Source organism: Sinocyclocheilus rhinocerous, unplaced genomic scaffold, assembly GCF_001515625.1.
Source record: "Sinocyclocheilus rhinocerous isolate Xijiao unplaced genomic scaffold, SAMN03320098_v1.1 scaffold288, whole genome shotgun sequence".
Lineage (NCBI taxonomy): Eukaryota > Metazoa > Chordata > Actinopteri > Cypriniformes > Cyprinidae > Sinocyclocheilus > Sinocyclocheilus rhinocerous.
In genome coordinates, this window is record NW_015635021.1 from 425395 (window position 1) to 447861 (window position 22467).

Consider the following 22467-nt stretch of genomic DNA (forward strand, 5'->3'; position numbering starts at 1 on the left):
GTATTAAATAAAATAAAAAAAAATATATATATATACATTTTTTATTATTTTGAATCAAAATTCACTTTTTTTTTTTTTACATTCCAATTCAAACATCCTCCGTTTTTCCCCCCATCCTCCTGTAATATGGCATGGCAGGCCAAATCAGTCATCACCAACTCTGGCCCATGGGCCCTAATTTGAGCATCTCTGCTTAATAGTGTGTGGCTGACTAAGAATAGGGCATTTCTACAGTGACACTGGTAACTGAAAACTTTCACTCATTTCACTCATGACCTCATTCACGTTTACGTCTGTCCTCCAGGTTCCAGAGATTATAAGCACTCTCAGGCAGGCTGGCAAAAGTTCTGCCCGACAAGAAGACACTCCCTCATTGCTGCCTAGCAACGGTCAGCCAGATGCCTCCTGCTCCACGGCAATGACGGCTGATGCAGCAACAGCCTTCGCGAAGAAGTTTGAGGTGTTGTTCTGTGGGCGAGTGGTGGTGGCCCATAAGAAAGCACCACCTGCACTGATAGATGAGTGTATTGAGAAGTTTGGACGTGTCAGCGTCACAGGATCACTAGCAGCGGGCATCAGACGGGCATTCTCACTCAGTCAGGTTACACTCAACATTCATGCTTTTGGATTCTTAACCTAATACTAGATTGTGGATATACTAGATTTAACATTTCAGATCTTTTCTGACTCTTGATTGATGTAGAAAATACTTTGTTTTTGTTTGTTTGTTTCGCTTTATTCTCCCCCTTAGGGGAAACTAGTTTTGCAGCAGTAAGTTACAACACATACAAACAATATATAATCTATAGACAACACCTTCACATATAAAGCATAACACCCCATTCAGATTAAGAATTCATCAAACTAATAGCCACTTGTGTTTTTTGTGTTTCTCTTTGTGTTGTGAATGTGGCTGATTTTGCATAAGCTTATTGAAATTTTCTTCTTTGTTATGTTAAAGGGGTCATATGATGCGATTTCAATTTTTCCTTTCTCTTTGGAGTGTTACAAGCTCTTTGTGCATAAAGAAGATCTGTAAAGTTGCAAACACTAAACTCTCAAGACCAAAGAGATATTCTTTATGAAAGTTAAGAGTTAACCACACCCTCCTAAAACGGCTCGTTCTAACACGCCCCAACATACCTACATCGCTCTGTGGGAAGATTGATCTTTATTGTCTTGTACTAGGTACAATGAAATTGTAATTTTGTTATCTACCCTCGAGAAAGACGAGGTAGAAGGGGAACAGACAATAAGTTACAAAGACAATAGAATATACAGTAAAGTACAAGACAATAAAATATAAAAGAATATGCAATAAAGGACAAAATGGAACAGCAAAAATAAATAAACAATGGCAAAAGTATATGTACTTTATGAATAAGAGAATTTGTATGTAATGAAAAAAGTTAAATATTTTAATATTAGAGCTTTCAATCTATTAAATTCAGTTTATCAAATAAATTTTGTAATTTTTGCAAACCGCAGCAAAACATTCAAGTTAATGATTACTCCAATAATTAAATAATAAAATGTCTCTCCTACACTTTATGAACTTAATCTAGTCTAACCATTCTATTCTATTCCATTCTATTCTATTCTATTATTTTTTAATTTATTATATTATGTTACATTAAATAACATAATGTATACTTTTAATTTCCATTGTATACATTTTATATTAATATAATTTTATATTAAATTTTAAATTAAATAATTTTATATAAATAACATATAATATGTCTGCTTTTAATATGTATATTTTATCAGTTTTCAAAGCACCATTTTCATGTCTAATTTTCCCACCCTCAACCTCTTTATCTTGAAATGCTATTATTATTATTATTATTATTTAATATCTCTTTTAATTACATTTTGCCTTTAACCAATAATTTTGTTTGACTTTCAGGTGGTGAATGGAACAAACGAGGGAGCAGATGGAGGAGGAAAGCGACCTCTGTTTTTAAAAAGAGATCAGACTTTTCCGTTTCTGCAGGCATTGGACGAGAACGGCCTCTCACCGGAGCTCCAGCGACGGGCAGCAGACGGAGCCACTGGGGTCCAACCCACTAGCCTACAGGAGAACAGAACCATGCTGTTCACAGTAAGTGATGCACACACTCCCCCTCACACATGTGCCAATATAAACACCTGAACCAGAGGCAGGACTGTGCTGATATAATCATGCATCATTATATAACGATTCTTTTTCTCATTAGATTGTATCGATACTTTAGTTTATAAGTTTATGTGTTTATGTGCATTCACATAATTGCTTAGAATTTAATTAGCAAATAAGCAAACTGGTGTCTTAATGTTTGTAATGGGATGTGCTGCTTATCGTGAGTTACAGTAGTCCCTCACTGAGGTCACTACAGCTCTTTCATCTTTGTTTAGCCCAGGTCCTTTTGTTTGTTCTTATGTAGATCACCTTTTTCAACATAGAATCTGCTTTCACAACTAAGCCTCTATGTTGGCACATTACCCACATAATCCACAAAACGGGTTTTATTCGAGCGGCAACCTCCCGCTCTCTCTTGAAGCCAACAAGGAAGTGACTTAAACTGTAATTCGTCAACTGGCCGCTAGAGGCTGGCTGCAAAAGGGAGTCAATCCCATAGACTCCCCATGTTAAAATGCCCAACTTTACAGCAGAAAAAAACATGTTTACAGCCTGGTTCAAAAAATGATTTTGGTCTATATAGCTAATTTTGCCCTTCATGACAACTGTGAGGGGGGTGAATTTTTTTATAACTCATCCGTTTAAATTATATTAAGCCTTAAAGTTCTGCATAATTAAGGGCGTGGCCACTTGAGTGACATGTGGATTGCCGCTGCTGTCACCACCGTCGAGCTAGGTGGGCGTGGTTTCAGCAGCCAGCTCCCGCCTCTTTGCCCATTTTCGATTATCCGGGAGTGACGCGTGGTGAAGCGCTGCACAGATGGCGACGGCTGGCTCTGCCTACTTTAGGCTTCAAAACGCTCGTCGGAAGTCTACGGGTTACGTCACGGACACTACGTCCATGTTTTTATACAGTCTATGGTTTTATTTGAAACACCATAACTAAAGGAGTACACTTTTCGTTCATGAGAAACTGGCGGTTCTTGAATATAAGATTATTCCAAAAATTGTATAGGTATGTTACATGAACGTACAACATATATACACACATTTATCTCTAAAGCTCTGCAAAAACCTCTATAGACGTCTCCTGAAGTTTTTCAAAGGAGCTCTCTTTGTTTTAATATTTCTCTGTAGAAATATGGCACACAACTAAACATTTTAAAGTGCATGTTGTCAGCATGACTTGTGGTTGTTGTGACGCTGTAAGGTGTGAGAGGTCAGCATGCCTTACGCCTGTGTGCACGCATATTTATGCATGGACATTTGAGCAGGTGTTTATCTATCTGTATGTGGCTTTTTTATGGTCATAGCACTACGAGGCACCAATCAAATGTTCTTAATGGCCCTTCCCTCATTTCTCCCTCGCTCTCTCTCTCTTTCTCTCTGACTTTGAATTCCATGTTCCTCACCCCCAAGTGGAGTGTAAGATGAGTGTTGTAGCCTGAAGGACATGGAGATTGTCATTGAACAAGTCTGTTCTAAAACTATCACTGCATCTTTTCAAACAAATCTGTTTACTTACAGCCCAAATAGAATTTGTACACAAATCATACTTAAAGTCACCATGAAATGGTGCAGTGTTTATTATAAATAATTTTACTCTGCACATCATTATTATTGTTTTTATAAGCCATTTCACTCAAACGTCACAATAGGGAAGAAAAGACAACCACAACTTCTGTTTCATTCTGACATCATGTCATTGCATCAAGCACAAAATATTAAACCAATTGCCATTTGTTTTAATGAAATATAGCACAGTTTTGAAATAAAACATTTCACACATGCAAAAAAATTGTTTAAATTATATACTACCATTCAAAAATTTGGGGTCGGTAAGATTTTTTATGTGTTTGAAAGAACTGCATTTGTTTGAACAGAAATATTATGAAATATTTTTACAAACTAAAATAAAATTTTTCTACTTATATAATTTATAAGATTTATATTATGTTAAATTTTGTTTATTCCTGTTATGGTAAAGCTGAATTTTCAGCAGCCATTACTCCAGACTTAAGTGACATTTCTTATTATTATCAATGTTGAAAACGGTTGTGCTGCTTAAAATTTTGTAAAAAAAAAAATATATATATTTGTTTTTGAGGATTCTTTAATGAATAGAAAGTTCAGAAAGAACAGCAGTTATTTGAAATATAAGTCTTTTGTAATAATGTCTTTACTGTCATATTTGACTAATTTAATGCATCCTTGCTGAATAAAAGAATTTCTTTCAAAAGAAAGAAAAATTCTACTATGGTAGTGCAATTATAAAATAGATATACTGTTTACTAGGGATGGGTATCGTTAAGGTTTTAACGGTATTACTACTCTTACCGATACTGCTTATCGATTTTCACTGTAGATGGTCGGCATTTTAATTAGGCACTGTAACAATACCCAATACAAGCTCCATTATGTTTCTAATTAGTTAGGTTAGAACAATTAACTAATGATTTGTTTTATTTGTTGTAGTTTGATTGGTGCACATGAACATGTTAGAGGTTGCACACTTTCATATTGTTATAGTCTGATCCAAAAGCTTAAAATGTGGATTGTGCTGTGTAATTTATTTTTTAAAGATGCACACAGCAAGCTACACATTGTGTTGGCCAAATCTGATCAGCACTTCCTGTTTCTCAGACTGACAGGAAGCTGCCAGCTCCTCAGCAGGAAATTACCTAGCAATAATGATGAGCATCACAGTTAACAATTTTAAAATAAATACTAAATTTGCTTGCGGCAGCAGTCCCAGTTTTATGAAATTACACGGTCACTCTATTGGTCACTCTGTTCCAATTTTATTTATTTGGTCTTTTTTTTGATAAGGAAGTCACACCAAATGTATGGTGATGTGTTTGCTATTGTGTAATCATCCATGGGGAAAGAAATGGTCACAGCGTATGATTGTTTTGTTAATGTTCTCTAAAGATGTGAATAGTCTGTGATCTTATACACAGTGACAGGCTAACTTGTGCCCATAAATCAGAGCAGTGTTTACTGCACTCTTTTCGGTGGCTGTGCTGTAAAATAAATTATTTTAGCTGAGTTGTGAGTTTGAAGTCTGAATTGAATGGATTATTATGTAAGACCCAGTCTCTCTCATCACAAAGACAACACACTTTCACTGGCTGCACGCAGAAAGCAAACATACATCGTGACTAAGGATATGCCGGTATCAAATTTTCATGTTGCGATTAATTGCTGGCATTACCGAATACAGGCACAAGTCTAATCGTGACCAATGTTTTATAGACAAATTATTCCAGAGGTTCTTGAAATGATAGCTCATAAATTCAGCAAGAATGTTTCTGAATGAACATCTGACATTTAATGACTAGGCAAGGTAAGATTTTAAAACTATATCTTCTCAAATCAATATTTCATGTCTTCCTCATTATTTAAAGGGGTCATATGATGCTGCTAAAAAGAACATTATTTTGTGTATAAGCTGTGAAAGTGAAAGTTATGTTTGATGTGTAGCCAAGTATGGTGTCCCATACTCAGAATTTGTGCTCTGCATTTAACCCGTCCAAGTGCACACACAGCATTGAGTAGTGAACACACACACACACACACACACACACACACACCATGAACACACACCCGGAGCAGTGGGCAACCATTTTTTGCTGCTGCGTCCGGGGAGTAGTTGGGGGTTCGGTGCCTTGCTCAAGGGTTTCACCTCAGTTGTGAAGAGAGCGCTGGTCATTCACTCCCCCAACCTACAATGGTACTGAGTCTCGAACCTTCGACCTTTGAGTAACAAGACTCTCTAACCATTTGCCCCAATAATAAGTGATATGACTGTACAGTATCCCTTAAATGTTCGTTTTGGCTCAAAACTACTCAAAGTTTCTTCTTGGAAGCTTTGCTTTTAATGAGCTAATAAAATATTTCAAGTCAAATCAATATTTTGTGTCTAATTATTTTACGTATGTGGCAAGTAGATGTGTAATAAGTGGCTCTGCTTCTCGTCGGGGTCCTGATCACCCTGTCAGGGTTTATTTTGTGAAAACGATCGTCTGGATGTACATTATCCCTTAAACAAGGCATCATAGAGCTCTTAAATGAATGTCCTGAACGACTGAATGCTCAGTGTATCTAAAACTATGAAGTTATGATTTCATCTGTAGTACTACTGTACAGAGGAAAACTGTAGTTGGATCAAATCTAGTGGTTACACAGATGTCTAGTGTCATGGAGCAAATATGTGCATGACCATCTAGCGAAAACCAAAACACAAACTGATTTGAATTTCAAACATGATATTAACACTGTAAAACAGCCTCAGCTCTAACCTCACTTGGTCAGCATCCCAGGAAGAGCTATCATTAACCACTTTAATGCAAATGTTTACTCTATGCAAGGAGAATTTCACTCTCCATCCTTTGTACCTACACACATCCATATTCATTTATGACTGTACTTCTGTCTGTTGCAGATTGGCTGCTCTCAGATCTTTCTTGTGAGTCCTGACACTAAGAAGGTGGCCATAGAGAAGAGCTTCAGAGAGATTTCCTTCTGTTCTCAGGTCTGTTCTGTCATGTTGATGCTAAACTATAATTAATTGACTCACGTCAACATAATGACTTTTTCTCAAATAGAGATCTGAGCAACAATCAGACATGATTGAGCAGGAACTCGGGCTAACTGAATTCAAAACATAATTAAAATGGCTTGAATGAAAGCTAAAAAGAAATCAGCCCTTTGTCTTTGCGCTTGTCCAGACCTGTTTTCTAAGTATTTTTAGTCACATGCTGCATTGTAGTATTTAAACATATATTTGCCAAATCAGGTATTGCAGCCTGTTAGTGGGTGGTTCACAATATTAAACGTTTCTGTTATATTAAAAAATTCTTTTTTTGAATGAAGAAATTAATGTTTTTATTCAGCAAGGATGCATTAAACTGACCAGAAGTGACAGTAAAGACATTTAAAATGCTACAAAAGTTTATTTATCTCTATTTCAAATAAGTGCTGTTCTTTTGAACTTTTATTAATTATAGAATCCTGAAAAATATGTATAATCGTTTCCATAAGAACAGCACAACTTTTTCAACATTGATCATAATCAGAAATGTTTCTTGAGCAGCAATTTTGAAAACTGGAGTTAAAATATTATTCAAATAGAAAACAATTATTTTAAATGGTAATAATATTTCACAATTAATTTTTTATTGTATTTTGCTCAAATAAATGCAACCTGAGTGAGCTTAAGAAAATTGTTTCAAAAATATTAAAAGGTCGTATTGACTCCAGCTTTTGAACGGTAGTTTAGTTGTGTCCCCTTTGCGCTTTTTTCCCCAATTAATTTTTCTTTTTCTTTCTTTAGGGAATTCGTCACGTGGACCACTTCGGCTTCATATGCAGGGAGTCTGTGGAATGTGGAGGTTGCCAGTTTGTTTGCTATGTTTTCCAGTGTGCTAACGAAGCTCTGGTGAGAATCATGGATAAATAGATGGAGGGATGAATACATTGTTTCAGTCTGAAGAACATATTCAGAATAGTTGCTGTAGAGAGGACAGAAATGTTGTCATGTTCTTGTTCAGTCAAGTGAGGATGAAAACGCTTAGTCTTATGTTAGTGTTACAGCACACAAAGAGCTCTGTGTGAATGTCACTCTTTCATGTTCAGGTGGATGAAATCATGTTGACTTTGAAGCAGGCGTTCTCGGTGGCCGCCCTCCAGCAGAACAGTAGGACCCAGAGTCAGCAGTGTGACAGCTGTCCCCTGCAGCAGCTGCACAAACTGTGTGACAGAATAGAGGGTGAGATGCCTACTGTTTGTCATATTACTCATGTCTATCATGTTTTATCCCTGTATCAGTCCATTACTCCACTCTACTTTCTTTTGGTTTCCCTTAATGTTTTGCACCTGTCAGAGGTCCAGAGTAACAAAGATTCTAGTCCATACATTCACATTTACTTGTATTCAATTCAAGTTTATTTGTATAGCGCTTTTAACAATACAAATCATTGCAAAGCAGCTTTACAGGAAATTAAGTTTCTACAATATATTTAGTAGTAGCTTGTCAGTGGTGACTATGTCAATTTACTTGGGACAGATTTCAATAGTTCATCCAAAAAGTACAATTCTATCATCACTTTTTTTATTCCTTGAGTCATAGATATTTTGAAAAATGTTCCCGCTCTTTTTCCTATACACTACCGTTTAAACTAGGTTTGGGGTTGGTAAGATTTTTTCAAATGTTTTTAAAAGAACTCTTTTGTGCTCACCAATGCTGCAAAATACAGTAAAAGCAGTAATATTCTGAAATATTGTTATGATTCAAAATATCTGTTTCTTATTTTAATATATTTTAAAATGTAATTTATTCCTGTGCTCAAAGCTGAATTTTCAGCATCATTACTCCAGTCTTCAGTGTCACATGATCCTTCAGAAATCATTCTAATATGCTGATTTGCTGCTCAAGAAACATTTCTCATAATTATCAGTTGAAAACAAGTTAGGCTACTAATAATAGTTTTGTAGAAACGGTTATAATTTTTTTTTCAGGATTCTTAGATGAATAGAAACAACAGCATTTATTCGAAATAGTTTTTCAATGTAGAAGACTTTACTGTTAGTCAGTTTAATTTGTCCTTTCTGAATAATAATAATAATAAAAAAATCTTACTGACCCCAAATTTTGAACGGTAGTGTACCTTGTAGTTATTCAGCTTCAGAAAAGTAAAAAAAAAAAAACTTAATGTAACTTCATGATACTTTTTTGCCCTTTTTGGCACTTATCATCCCCTTCGTAACTATATACTTTCATTTTATGGAAAGAGCAGTGGGAAATATTTCAGAGTATCTCCTCTTGTGTTCCATGGAAGAATAAAAACCATACCAGTTTGATGAAATGTGGGTAAATTATGAATTGAAGTTGTAGTTTTTATGTGAACAATCCTTTAAACACACTCCAACTTAACCATAATGATGGTAGAAATGAACATTTGTTTATTCCGAACATGAATTAGGATGCTAGATTTATTTAATTCAGAATTCTGTGGGCTGCAGCAGTGCATACCTGTGTTTGTTTCTTTGTGCATGGCATGACTGGGTGTTTATATGCAGGTCTTCATCCATCCAAAGCTAAGCTGGAACTGCAGAAGCATTTGGCAGGTCTGGACAATCAGGAGCAGGCAGCTGTATTTGAGAGCACCATGGTGAGTTCAGTTATTCCAATTTTAAAACCGCTATAACACTCTACACAAATACGCTTTAGCTCCCCTGTTCTTAGGATTAGCAGTGTGTGTCAAATCCTTTAAGAGCGGCATTCGAAGAATGTGTGTTTTTCTCTTCAGAGGGTGTGACTGGTATAAATTAAACCAGTTTGTCCACTAGTCTAGCATTTTGAAACCTCACTCAAACCTTTATGACCGAACAACCTGATGAACGGACTGATATGCTCAGAGTATTGATTGTCTATATTCTTGACTTTCAGACACCGGTTTATATTTAATTTCAGCTTTGAGGGTGCAATAAACAGAAAGCTGCTTTTAGTTTACAATATTGCTTTAAATATTCCCCTTCTTTCACATAACTTATATATGTGATAGTTTTGGTCAGAACAAAATCCTTAAGCTAGCTTAAATTTGTGTTGTTGTTGTTGTTTTTTTTTGTGAAAAATAGTGTAATAAGTTTGCTGAATAAATTTCTTCTGCTCTCTTGCTGGTCACATTCCTCACTGACCGTGAGTGTGTTCTGTTAGATCGATGGTGCCACCTTGTGGAAATTTGCAGAAATACAATATTTGTTAGTGTGTTTGAACAGAAAGCCAGGCCTAAGTCGGATCAGGAAGGGAACGAGTTGATTGTGTCATGTCTAAGACAACTGTACGAGGAGAGACAAAAGACACACACTCACACACACAACGGACAAACAAAAAAGGTACACCTCCATTTAACTTCGTTCAGATCCTTATGGACTGATGAACACTCCTATTTTGTCAGTCTGTTTTAAAAGTATAAGTGAAAAGTGAATATTACACCTTGGATCTTAGGGTATTGAGTGCAGATGCCTGTCCGTATACAATACTGCATGCATATATGTGTTAGACTTCGCAGGAGGTTGCTGTGAATGTTGAAAGCAGTATCAGTTTGAGTCGTGTGCGTCTGGAGGAGCTCAAGACTAGAGCAAAAAGATCCCTCACAGAATCACTGGAGGGGATCTGGAAGGTACGCAAACATTTTATGCATTTTGAACATTTTGGCCACATCTACAATTTTTACTTGCTTCTAATATTAAAGAAACGCAGGCCTTGAGTAGAGTTATAGGACTTACAGTACAGTATGGTTTGTAGCAAGATAGCTGCTTCAGTAGGTCCAATTGAACAAATGAACTAAACTGTAATACTGTTATATAATTTATGGAAAAATGAATGTCTCCGTATAATAGGGCAGCAGTAAGTCCAAATCCCAGAGGGAGAACAGTGAAGGAGAGAGCAACTCCTCCAGCTCCACCACACTGAACAGCACAAATCAGGTCTGCAGAACACCAACATCTTCAATATATTTTCTGTCATAATGTCATTTAGGGCTGGTTGTTTACAATAAATTTGCAATGATTTTGAAGGGGCTTCACTTTGCTAAATGCTTACCAAGGCCACATTAATTTGTTCAAAAATAAAGCAAAAGATTAATACAATTTAAAACAACCATTTGATAATTCAGTATATTTTAAAATGTATTTCTGTGATGCAAAGCTGAATTAAGCAGCCATTATTTCATGTGATCCTTCAGAAATCATTCAGGCTGATTTGGACTTTTGATCAATTTAATGCATCCTTTATGAATAAAAGTATTAATTTCTTTCAAAATAGAAAAAGTATTACTGATCCCAAACTTTTAAACAGTAGTGTTAATGTAGATAAAATGACCTGTCGATCTATTATTCTGCTTATTTTATGGTTCACGCATAATTAGCCCATAACTAACCAGCTTAATGCTTTTATATAATTATGGTGTCAGCAGCAATATGACTAAATGCACCAGTGTGTGCAAAACAAGAATACATTTTATTAGTGCTAATAATCACAATAATTTGAAGTCTGTTATTTTTCATTAGTTTAACTGTTTTACAACTTTGTATTTCATGCAGTGATTTTAGAGCTACAGCTATCTGTCATATAAGATGTGTTATTCACACTAATAGTAAGTTATATGCCCTCGCATGAAACTTTTGCTTTTAAAATAGCTTTTATGACATGTTCTTTTTTGTTTTTTTTAAGGAAACATCATTGGAGGAGCCCCTCTGCTCTTTCCTTCCCTCCAGTCCACTCCGCTCCCACAATTCCACAGGGGATCTGAAGCGTCTAGAAGGCTCAGTGGGAGGTCAGGAGGGTCCTGAGAGCCCGCCTCAGGGTTTTAGGAGACGCGCAAGCACTATTAGTCACTCTCCCATGCTGTCGTCCTCTGACCTGAGCCTCCCTCCTCTACAACCTACTGCCGCCACCAAGCCCAAACTAGTCCGACACTACTCCGTCAGCACAGATTCCCCACATCAGAGCAAGTGAGACTGTGTGTGTGCTAGCTGCTTCTTTTGATCATTGTACATAGTTTGTGTTTATCCAAATCCAAATCACCAGTTGCAAATTCAAATTGCAACTGTGTTTTGTAGTTGTGCACCCGATTGACATAATTCAAATAGAAATAAAAGTTGAATATTTGCATTTGTAAATGCATGTACACTGCCGATGTCAGCGACAGACTCCTGTCAGTCAGTCACTGTGGGTGGTGCTTTTAATTCTGTTTCAAGTTCTTACATCATCACATTTTTTAGTCTGCAGTGTGAATACAGTTCACTGTGTGCTTCGCTTTTTTTATTCTGTGCATCTTTGCTTTTGTATCCCTTTGCGCCCTACTTTATTTTTTCCCATCCTTTCTGTGTTTTCATCAGTCCTTCCTCCCCTCCGGCTTCTTCCTCTCCTGTGTGTCAGCGGCCTTTGAGGCCTCGTACTTTTGCTCTTGATCATTCTACCCGGCCCCTCAAGCGGAGGTGAGGTGTTTGTATGTGTCCTCTCTCTGCTCTACTGCCATTAACAAACAGGTCAGGCTTTTTTTCCCCATAAAATGTTTTTCTTTCCTCTGAAGTCTCTGAGCTTTTTGTGTACAAGTTTATAAAAACACATTGGGGAGATTTCTCTAAAAACAAATTGAACTTGCAGGCTGGTTCTGAGTGTTAAGTTGTTGAGGATGCAGGAAATGACCGTGATGTGGTCAAGAGACCTCTATTTTATATCGGTACTGCTGCCATGATCAATAGAAAACATCCCTTTCAAATAAAATACTGTCGATTTTCTGTGGTAGGGCTGCACGATTAATCGAATGCGATTGTCATGCGCATTTTGATAGTAAAACCGGTTCTGTAATCAGCAGGAAATCATCATCACGTGCTTTCAGATGGAGCAGAATTTACTACACATAGCCGTAGTTCACTGACAAGTTTCGCAAAAAGATTATGATTATGAAATCGAAGAAATCGTTCCCGATTTCTGTTTATTCAGCTGCAGCGATAGGCATTTTCTGGGTTTCTTCTGCGAGGCGTATTTGGAGTTTCAGCGCGAGAGCACCCTCTGGCCTTTGAATGGAGATTTACTGCTGATCACAGAACCGTGCTTCACTGAAAGATACGCATGACAATCGCAGCTTCTGTCGAATCACGATCACGATCTCGATTCCATTTCGATTTATCGTGCAGCCCTATTCTGTGGGCATTAATTGTGTCAGGCAATTCTGGCGCATTCTGTAATGAGGCTCACTTACATAGATCTGGGTTTGCCCCCAAAAATAACAACAATTTAAATGAAAGTCAACATAATTTTAAAATAGCCTCTTAGTTATTTTAGTGCACTTTCTATGATTGATCAGTTTATGTTTATCTTTGTCAAAAGATTAGGGTTGCACACAGTAGCAGCTCCTGACTGTAAATTTAGGTAGGGCTGATTCTGAGTCTTAACATTAGTTTCTGATAAACATTTTGTAAGCTTTATATTCTAATTGTAAACACTTGCAGACACACTTTTTGCATAGGTCTAATGTCCTTGCATTATTCCGCCTGAGGGTGGTGCTCTAATATTGGCTGACAGGCTTTAAGTACATAAAGTTTTTATTTTTATATTTTTGGTTTTAATGTTAATTTTAGTTTAAATTTAGTGATTTTGTCACATACTTTTGGCATTTTATTAATTTAGCTTTTTTTATATTTTCTATGTAGCTGTTTTTATTTCAGTTTTAATTTTAGTTTAATGTCCGTGTTATCCGAAAGTTGCTGCCGACTTTTGCATCAGAATAGTGACGTATTTACACTTGAAATGGAATATTGAATAGTGGGCGGGGTTTTATTTTAGCGCTCCTCCTCTCTGTCTCTCACTCATAACAACCTAACGGTTGGAGGGGCATGGTTAAATGGGTCATATGATGCGATTTCAAGTTTTCCTTTCTCTTTGTGGTGTTACAAGCTGTTCGTGAATAGATAAGATCCCTAAAGTTGCAAAGACTAAAGTCTCAAACCCATAGAGATATTCTTTATAAAAGTTAAGACTGGTCCACGCCCTCCTAAAACGCCTCGTTTAAAAATGCCCCCACATGTCTACGTCACTGTGTGGGAAGATTTGCATAACGCCGTCCAAATGTTCACGTAAAGAAAGAAGGCTAACTTTATTTTTTAACTTTGTTTTTGTCTCGTCGCGCCGGGACACGGCATCATAGTATGGTAAGGGGCGTAACATTTCCGTCACACGCTTGAGGTATTCGGCCAATTAAAACGCACTGGATAGCTGGCCAATCAGAGCACACCTCGCTTTTCAGACCGATAAGCTTTGTAAAAATCGATGCGTTTCAGAAAGGCGGGGCATAGAGGAGAAACAATAATGTACAGTATGTGGAAAATAACGTGTTTTTTTAACCTTAAACCACATAAACACATTTCATTACACCAAATACACCAAATAATGTTCTTTTTAGCAACGTCATATGACCCCTTTAAGGATATTCTGCCCAAGCAGTCAAACTGACAGAAGGAATGCCTTTCTAAAGCAGAAGCAAATGTTCAGATTTTGGTTAAAGATTACCAAGACAAACAATTTCTTTCAGCGGATTAACTTTCATAGATTAATTGTTCACCTCAAGACTAGCAATATGCGCTAGCAAAGTAAATAGAGTAAATTTTGATTTCATGCAGACTTTAATTTTAGTTAAACTTATTTTAGTTAGTTGCCAAGGCAACAATTGTCATTTTTGTTTACGTTTAAGCTTTTTATCTAATATTTATATTTTATTTAATTTCAGCTTTTTTTTTAATTATTAGATTCAGTTATTATAGAGATAAAAAACAGGGTTTTGTCATGAAATGCCACACATTAAATTCGCACATCTGTTTGGTGAATTCACTTCAATGTGTTCTCAGTCCTGCTCCAAGAACAAGATAGATTTCGCTTTTGTGCTGGTTTCAGTCTAATGAGGCTGTTCATTACAGTGACTCTCTGTCTCACTCCTTTACTCTGTGGCCTCTCTCTCTCTCTCTTTCTCATGCTCTGTCTCTCAGTCCATCAGGGCTGAGTGGCTTTAGAGCGAGATTACACTCCTCCTCCTCTGTTCCAAATTTCCTCAAATTTCTGGCCCCTGTAGTGGAGAGCGATGATACCAGTGACTCTCAGAAGAAGAGGTACTCTGCCAGTCCATCTTTCCATTTTCCTGTCTTCCATCTCTGTTCTTATTCTGCACCTGCCACAGAGACTGATGTGGTTAAAGACTCATTAGATAAGAAAAAGAATACATTTTCTTGTAATGAATCATGATGTGCACAGAAAATCAAATAATTGAGTAGTTGTTCCGCAGCAGTTTTTATTAATGCATATTGTATTTTTTTCCCAGAAAACAAGCATAGACTGTTAGCTTAATTTGTTAGCTAAGATATTGTACTCATTTTGAAACCATAAAAAATGGATAGTCTAATGTTTGTGAATAAAACACAATGTCATGTTTAAAAAATAAAAATAAAATAATAAATAAATCACAACATTATAATGTATAAAATATAATAATACATTTAGGGATTTCCTAAAGATTATATTTAACAGTGATGAGTTAGTGTTTTTAAAGATTAAGTGAGTGTTGGATGGTACCAAGGGTACATAAAAAAAATACAAATAAAAATACTAAATCTTTAATATACTTACTTTTTGTGCATATCTACATAATTTAATAATTTATAAAATTATGAAAAATATAAAATATTAGAAAATTAAGTCTTGGTACAGGGAATATCATTTCTGAAAAACACCATTACTACAGGGTTATTTCATATTATGAAAACAATATCATCTTTTAATGATAGATAGATAGAATAAAATTTAAATTTTCAAATAAGGAAACATTAGAGTATTCGAAAATTAAAATAAAATAAAATACTCAAAATGCCACTAGTAATGAGTTGGTCTAGGATTGTTTTGAAATTGTTATTTTTTGGTCTTGTTTTATCAGCTTGCAAATTTAATATGGCCTCTACTCTGACAGAAGTCTGTTACTACTGTCTGTCAGAGTATGTATATATTTGTATGAATGGATGCCTATGCTTATGTATTTGCATGTGTAGTGACGTGGCGGCCCTGTCCAGTCCTGGAGTGGTGTGTGTCGTTGGGGATGACAGTCCATTACGTAACCGGAGACACTCCTGGAGACAACAGATCTTCTTAAGAGTCGCCACACCACAGAAGGGCTCAGACTCCAAAGGTAGCACCCTAGTTAAATATATAAGTAGGATACATTGATACCAAACATCTATATCAACTACACTTTACAGTGTACAGTTAGTGTCTCTACATGCCGCCGTAACTAATGGTGTCCTCTAGGTGGCGCTCTTGCTCTTAATGACGTGCTAAGTGTGAGTGAGTTTGCAAACTGACAGCCAACTTGGACTTGATGTTTCTTTTGGCAGTGAAACAGAATTACAATGATTATCACTTTCCTCATTTCCACCGCACTCAGAAATGACTTGCTTTTCTTATTTTCTTGACCTGTTTTATGTCTTTCTTGAACTGCCAAAACAGCAAATCAGGTCTGTTATTTTGAAGTTCGTAGCTCATTAGACTTGTTAGTACATCAGAGTAAATGTTGATCCAGATGTCAAAACACCCCTCAGGTGTTGAGTGTGAATGAGAGAAATGATCATTAATTATCCACACAATTGTGTAGTTCATTAGGCCCAAAAAATTAAATGCCTTCAAGTTATGGTGTTGTTAAGCCCAGGTTTAACAGTTGTTACAAACTACAAAATGGCCTGTTTTAATGGCCATCAATGTAGAAGTTAATGGGAATTTCTTAAAGGGACAGTTCATCCAAAAATGAAAATTGTTATTTTCTGGTAAAAAAAATATTATTATAATTTGACTGATGAAATAAAAACAATAGTATTACACTGAATAATATTAATTCAACAAATAAAATAGTTTAATTATGCTTTAAGTTTACTTAAACCTATTGGCTTAATTTCATATCAGTTTGACATTACCAAATATCTACCTTGGATGGGGACAAAAGAGTGTAAATAAAAGATCTGGGTGGGTCTCTATTGTATAACCTACTCGGGACAGAAGGATATAAAAATGAATGACAAAAGCATTTTGGTATGTTCATAAAACTGATCTAACAGATGGCTTCAGAAGACTTGGAATATAGGCTACAAGACTACTTTTATGATAGTTTTATGGTTTATGGTGGTTAAAAATACTTCAGTAAGGTCTTTGTGAGATAAAGTTAAAAATAAAGTCAAACTGAGAGAAATACAGTTACGGTTGGGAGAAATAAAGTTACAGTTGTGACATATAAAGTTTCAAATACTTCATGTTTTTCTTTAAAGCAGAAATAGGCATCCGTAGTTGTGTGGACTATGTTTGTATATTCAATTAAAAGGTGTCCAGTATCTGATTCTGGAGAACTGACCTTCTTTTTGTTTACGGAAAAAAAGTATATGATGTATTTGCAGTAATATGAGTAGACTTCCTTAAAGTAGAATGCGTGCCAAGAGCGCTGTTGTTGTTGTTGTGTGTGTGTGTGTTTCTCCAGTATATTTGGGTGTGTCTTGATAAGTGTGTGTCTGCGCTGAATGAAGTAATGTTTGTGTTAATGAGGTAATATGTGTGTGTGTTGGGTGTGGTGTTTTGCAGGAGGTCATGTTGACAGACATCTACAGGAAAGCACCCGCCTTATTGACCCACTTACATATGTGTGTTTGCACACTCGCAAGGCGTTGGTCTGGGCAGAAACACCACTTATTTACAGAGGGAGTGGCCAGTGTGTGTGTGTGTGCACGCGTGTACTGGTATATATGGTTTATGAGGACACAAATGTGTATAATGACATGGGTACTACAACGTAAACATGGTTTATGAGGACACTTCCTGTGTCCCCGTAAAACAAAAGGCTTAAAAAACATACAAAACGGTGTTTTATGAAATTCAAAAATTGCCAGTAGTTTTCTGTAAGGGGTAGGTTAAAGGTTTAGGAGTAGGGTTGGTATAGGGCGATAGAAAATACAGTTTGTACAATATAAAAACCGTTACGCCTATGGAGAGTCCCTGTAAACCACAAATGCAAGTGTGTGTGTACGCGTGTTTGCAGAGGGAGTGACCGGTGCCCAAGTGTCCAAGTGCGTCAGTGTCCGCTGTAGCAATCTCCACACATACACTCAAACACATGTGCTGCTCCACCCCACTGGAATTGGGTCAGATGTGTGTGTGTGTGTACGATTCCTAACATAAGTAATTGCTGTTTTGAGAGAAGTTTTATGGCCTTTCTGCTGAAAGCCTTGAATTATGCCATGCAGAGACATTGACTGACCAAGACTAAGAGTGTGTGTATGTGTCTGTAGAGGCAATTCAGTTCTCTCACTGTCTTGACAATTTGTACTTGACTTGTATATTACGGTGTATGCAGGAATCTCAAGGATTGAGTGGGAATTAAGTTCTTTACCCACCTGCCATTTTTACTATATATATACAGTGGGTACGGAAAGTATTCAGACCCCCTTAAATTTTTCACTCTTTGTTATATTGCAGCCATTTGCTAAAATCATTTAAGTTATTTTTTTTTCTTCATTAATGTACACACAGCACCCCATATTGACAGAAAAACACAGAATTGTTGACACACGCTAAGCCTGGGCTTCCCCTCACGCTAGCCCGGTCTCAGCTCACTCTAGCCCGGCCTCAGCGCACTCTAAGCCGGGGCTTCCCCTCACGCTAGGCCGCTTATATATTTGGAAATCCTGTAACCCTTACTGTAAACCTTAAAAGCTGTTTAAACTGACAGCCGCAATATTTTCAGTGAAAGTTGGTGATAAGCATTTCTGAAATGTTTATATTTATGCAGATGAGCTGAACAGTGCAAATAAGAACTGCTGTCTGAACGTTAACATTTAAATACAATCAGTTTATGCCATTTTTGTCTGTTTTGACCTGTGGGTGGGAAGAGGACTAAACTACAGCAGGTTTAGACAAGATCTGGTTTTGTATGTTACAGGAGTGAAATTAAAGAAAGATGTAGAGTGTGTGGGTGAATGCCATTTTATTTCAGCACTCTGATTTGATTTTTCTATTCATTGTGATTATGCAGCACTATCAGGTGATCTCACTTTGTGTTTATACCATAAATAACAGTACATTTTGTTTTTCTTTATGCACAATTTCTCATTTTGTTCACAAAGAGTAGTTTGAGGTCTCGGATCCGCCCTATAGTTTGGGTGGTGTTCATTTAACACCTCTGCCTGTGCGCATGGACACTTGTATTTGAGTGTTATGCATGTGTTTGTATTTCTGTGTGTTTTGTGGTTTGCTCTTTTGTTAAGTGTTAATTTTTGCAAACCTGACAGAAAATTTTAAAATCTTGTGGAGAAGACGTGCTGTTATGCAATATACCTGCCATTTATTAAAGTGGGGGGAAATCACAGACATATTTCAGGTTCTTTTAGCTTCATCTTTTACTATGACGGCATGTTAACTGTGTACATATGCTTTCAGTATGAATCAAAACATTTATTTCGTGTAAGCTTATAAACCTTTATCTGAATAATTTTAAGCTTACATGAATTATATTTTTTATCAGTGATAAGTAATGGTGATGTTGGTAATTGATGTAGGTGTTGTTGATTTAGGGCTGGTAGCTACTCGAGGTGAAATTTGCGTTCAAATGCACTTGGTCCAAATGTTGGTCTTGGTGAGATATTAAACAGTCTTGTTTGTCTTAAATTTTTGTAAACGGTCGTAAGTATTATTTGATCTTTTATTACTTGTTTTTTTTATTCCGTTTTCAACTTTTACCATAATATTTATTCTAATGGTTAATTTATTTCTAATCTTTTCCCATATTATTTGTCTTTTTGTTTGTCATTTCTGTCGGTCTTTATTTTATTTGTTAATTTTTTTATTTATATGTTTATTTAATTTTTATTTGTATATTTTATTTATGTTTATTTAACAAACACAGGGTCATATATACAAATACAAAACACCTTTAGCGTAACACACGTGACACTAAAGTAATTCAATAAACATTAACTAAATTTAATAACTTGTAACATAAAACACCCTAATGTACAGTACTGATAAAATAATAAGAAAAACTATTTAAATGAACTATAATCATATGTGATGTGTCACACAGGGAATTCTGGGAATGTTTTTTATTTTGAATTTTATAGCAATTCATAGATTCATAGTTTTTACAACCATAAATTCAGCATTTATTTTGCCGTAAAATTACATGTAATGTTATCCATTTACAGTTTTTCATTTTATATGGGACTTTTTTCTGAAAAAATTACGAACATACCACAATTCAGAATCACAAAGCTTAATTGGTATTGGTACTGACTGCTGAAATCATGGTATAATGATAAACATCTTATGTTGATGTTGTTTAGGTGATGTTGGTAGCTATTGTTGGTCATTTATGTAGTTCATGTAGGTGATGTTAATTTTGTTCTGTTGTGACATAAACTATATTGTTTTTCAGATTCCACTTTAGAGGTTGGCAGCAGAATGGCTCTGGGAGGTGGAGTTGGGGGCGGGGACAGCACCCTGGGGGCGGTGCCAGAGGAGAGGAGAAAGAGGAGTGGGGCGGAGCTAAGAGAGCTATGGAGGAAAGCAATTCTTCAACAGATTCTCCTGCTGCGGATGGACAGAGAGAACCAGAAACTACAAGGTGAAACACAAGTACACACGCAGTAACTATTATCACTGTGAATATTGTCAGTTCAGCATACAAATTACCTAGTAGAGAACTGACAGCCTTTACATACTATATTAAAGGGGTCATATGATGCTTTTTTAAAGATCATTATTTTGTGTATTTGGTGTATAAATCAATTATGAGATTAGATTTGTTGAAAGGAATTTTGACAAAATCACATCATTTTCCCAGTTAGCTCTACATAGTTTATATTCCCCATTGCAGGAAAATATTGGCCGTACTTTATGTTAGCTTATTTAAGTTTATTATTATTATTATTACTTTTGTTAATGTTAGTATTTTTCTGCCTGTACAAGATCTTAAATGTGTTTTTATGAAATCACAACATCCAGGTTATTCGGTATTATGTGATTATAAAGCTTAGTTTGTTCTTGCCCTTAGGATTTATTCAATGAATGGTATTGAGCATTAAGACTTCCTTCTGCGGTTCTTGGGAATTCAGAGCTGCTTTTAGGTCATATGCAGCTGTCAAACGGGTGATTTGCTTGGCATACGTTCAGCCGGCATACACAAAAGCACCTCCCATATACAGTAGCGTACACACACACACACACACACACACACACATTTCTGCACAACCTGACGCACCCATGCGTTGCCTTACCTGGAAGTCCCTGCTGCAGGTTATGAGATGATCATGACAGGTGAAGAGTTTTGCTGGCACAGATGCGCTCTGATTTGGGTGTGCTCATGATTAGCAGTGTCACGCCTGCCCTGCCATGCCCAGTCATGCTTCTTTGAAAAGAAAGAACAGAAGCTTGAAAAGAAGCAGCCAGTCCTATTGAATAGGGTGTGGATGTAAAGTGGGTCAGAAGATGTGTACTGGAAAGACTCTGCCCTACATCTAGCCTGCGTTTATATTACCACTTTACTTCTCAATCACAAGACTTTTGATGTTTGACATTTTGGAGACTTCTATTTCTATTTATGTATGTAATATATATTTATTTATTTATTTTTGCCCCATGGGTAAGGATGGTTGGGGAGAGTATTATTTCCCTTCTTGCTGTTATATCTCTTGCTGTAACAAGAGATATAAATTCCCGTTGGGGCAATAAGCGCGGTTGAACTTAATAGTCTTGATAATAATGACAGAATAGAAATTATGTGAATTTAACACAATTTCTAGTTTATATTTACATGTACTGTTGCTTCAGTAACAGTAGTGAAGAAGTTCTGCTGCATGCCGGGCACTGGGTTTTTTTATAACCCAGGGTTATATAATCAAATTAAATATTTTATATGTCCACTACAAAGGTTAGGGGTCCGTAATAATAATAAATAAATAAAAAATTAATACTTTTATTCTGCAAGGATTCATCAAATTGATCAAAAATGACAGTAAAGACATTTAAAATGTTACAATATTTCTATTTTGACTCTGAAGAACTCTGAAGAATTCTGAAGAAAGTATAATCGTTCTACACAAATACTAAGCATGTGCTATGTGTACTGTGCCAGACTAACTGAGACTTGTCATAGCACTTGTATACTGTTGCCCTCTTGTTGATTGCTTCTATTGTTCTCCTCATTTGAAAGTCACTTTGGATAAAAGTGTCTGCTTAATGATTAAATGTAAATGTAAACAGCACAACCGTTTTCATAATTGATATGAAATGTTTTTTTGAGCACCAAATCATCATATTACAATGATTTCTGCAGGATCTGATGAAAATTTTACTTTGCCATCACAGAAATAGAATAGAAATAGAAAATAGTTACTTTAAACTAATAATATTTCACATTATTATTATTATTATTATTATATTTTTTACTGTATTTTTGATCAATTAAATGCAGCCTTGGTGAGAATAAGAGACTTCTTTCAAAAACATAAATTCTAACCAACCCCAAACTGTTAAGCAGTAACCAATATGTAAAATAGTTTTTTAGATTCAAGATTTTTTATTTGTCACATACATGGTTATATAGAGAATATATGACCAGCAGTGAAATGTAAGTCAGGTCCGCTCCATGGACAGTGCAATTATTATATATAAATATAGGTATGGAAAAAGTAAGATTAAAAAAATAAGAATAAAATAAAACTAGATATAAAATATACTGTAGACTTAATAAATATTAAGATGAGCA

The 22467-nt window shown here is 35.9% G+C and overlaps 1 protein-coding gene across 6 annotated transcripts in view; it reads left to right on the forward strand.

Moving 5' to 3' along the window:
• The window catches only part of LOC107746016 (TBC1 domain family member 1-like), a 57195-nt gene that overhangs the window by 16537 nt on the left and 18191 nt on the right, over positions 1–22467 (forward strand). For 3 of the 6 annotated variants that reach the window (XM_016560053.1, XM_016560054.1, XM_016560059.1), the window contains 14 exons: positions 305–601; positions 1910–2104; positions 6567–6656; positions 7458–7562; positions 7760–7892; positions 9203–9294; positions 9902–10018; positions 10186–10305; positions 10526–10612; positions 11358–11638; positions 12026–12124; positions 14672–14791; positions 15722–15858; positions 20137–20325. In XM_016560053.1, the coding sequence (XP_016415539.1) occupies positions 305–601; positions 1910–2104; positions 6567–6656; positions 7458–7562; positions 7760–7892; positions 9203–9294; positions 9902–10018; positions 10186–10305; positions 10526–10612; positions 11358–11638; positions 12026–12124; positions 14672–14791; positions 15722–15858; positions 20137–20325 (2062 nt within the window). The remainder of the gene's footprint in view (positions 1–304; positions 602–1909; positions 2105–6566; positions 6657–7457; positions 7563–7759; positions 7893–9202; positions 9295–9901; positions 10019–10185; positions 10306–10525; positions 10613–11357; positions 11639–12025; positions 12125–14671; positions 14792–15721; positions 15859–20136; positions 20326–22467) is intronic. The other 3 variants (XM_016560057.1, XM_016560055.1, XM_016560058.1) reach the window with 3 other exon arrangements.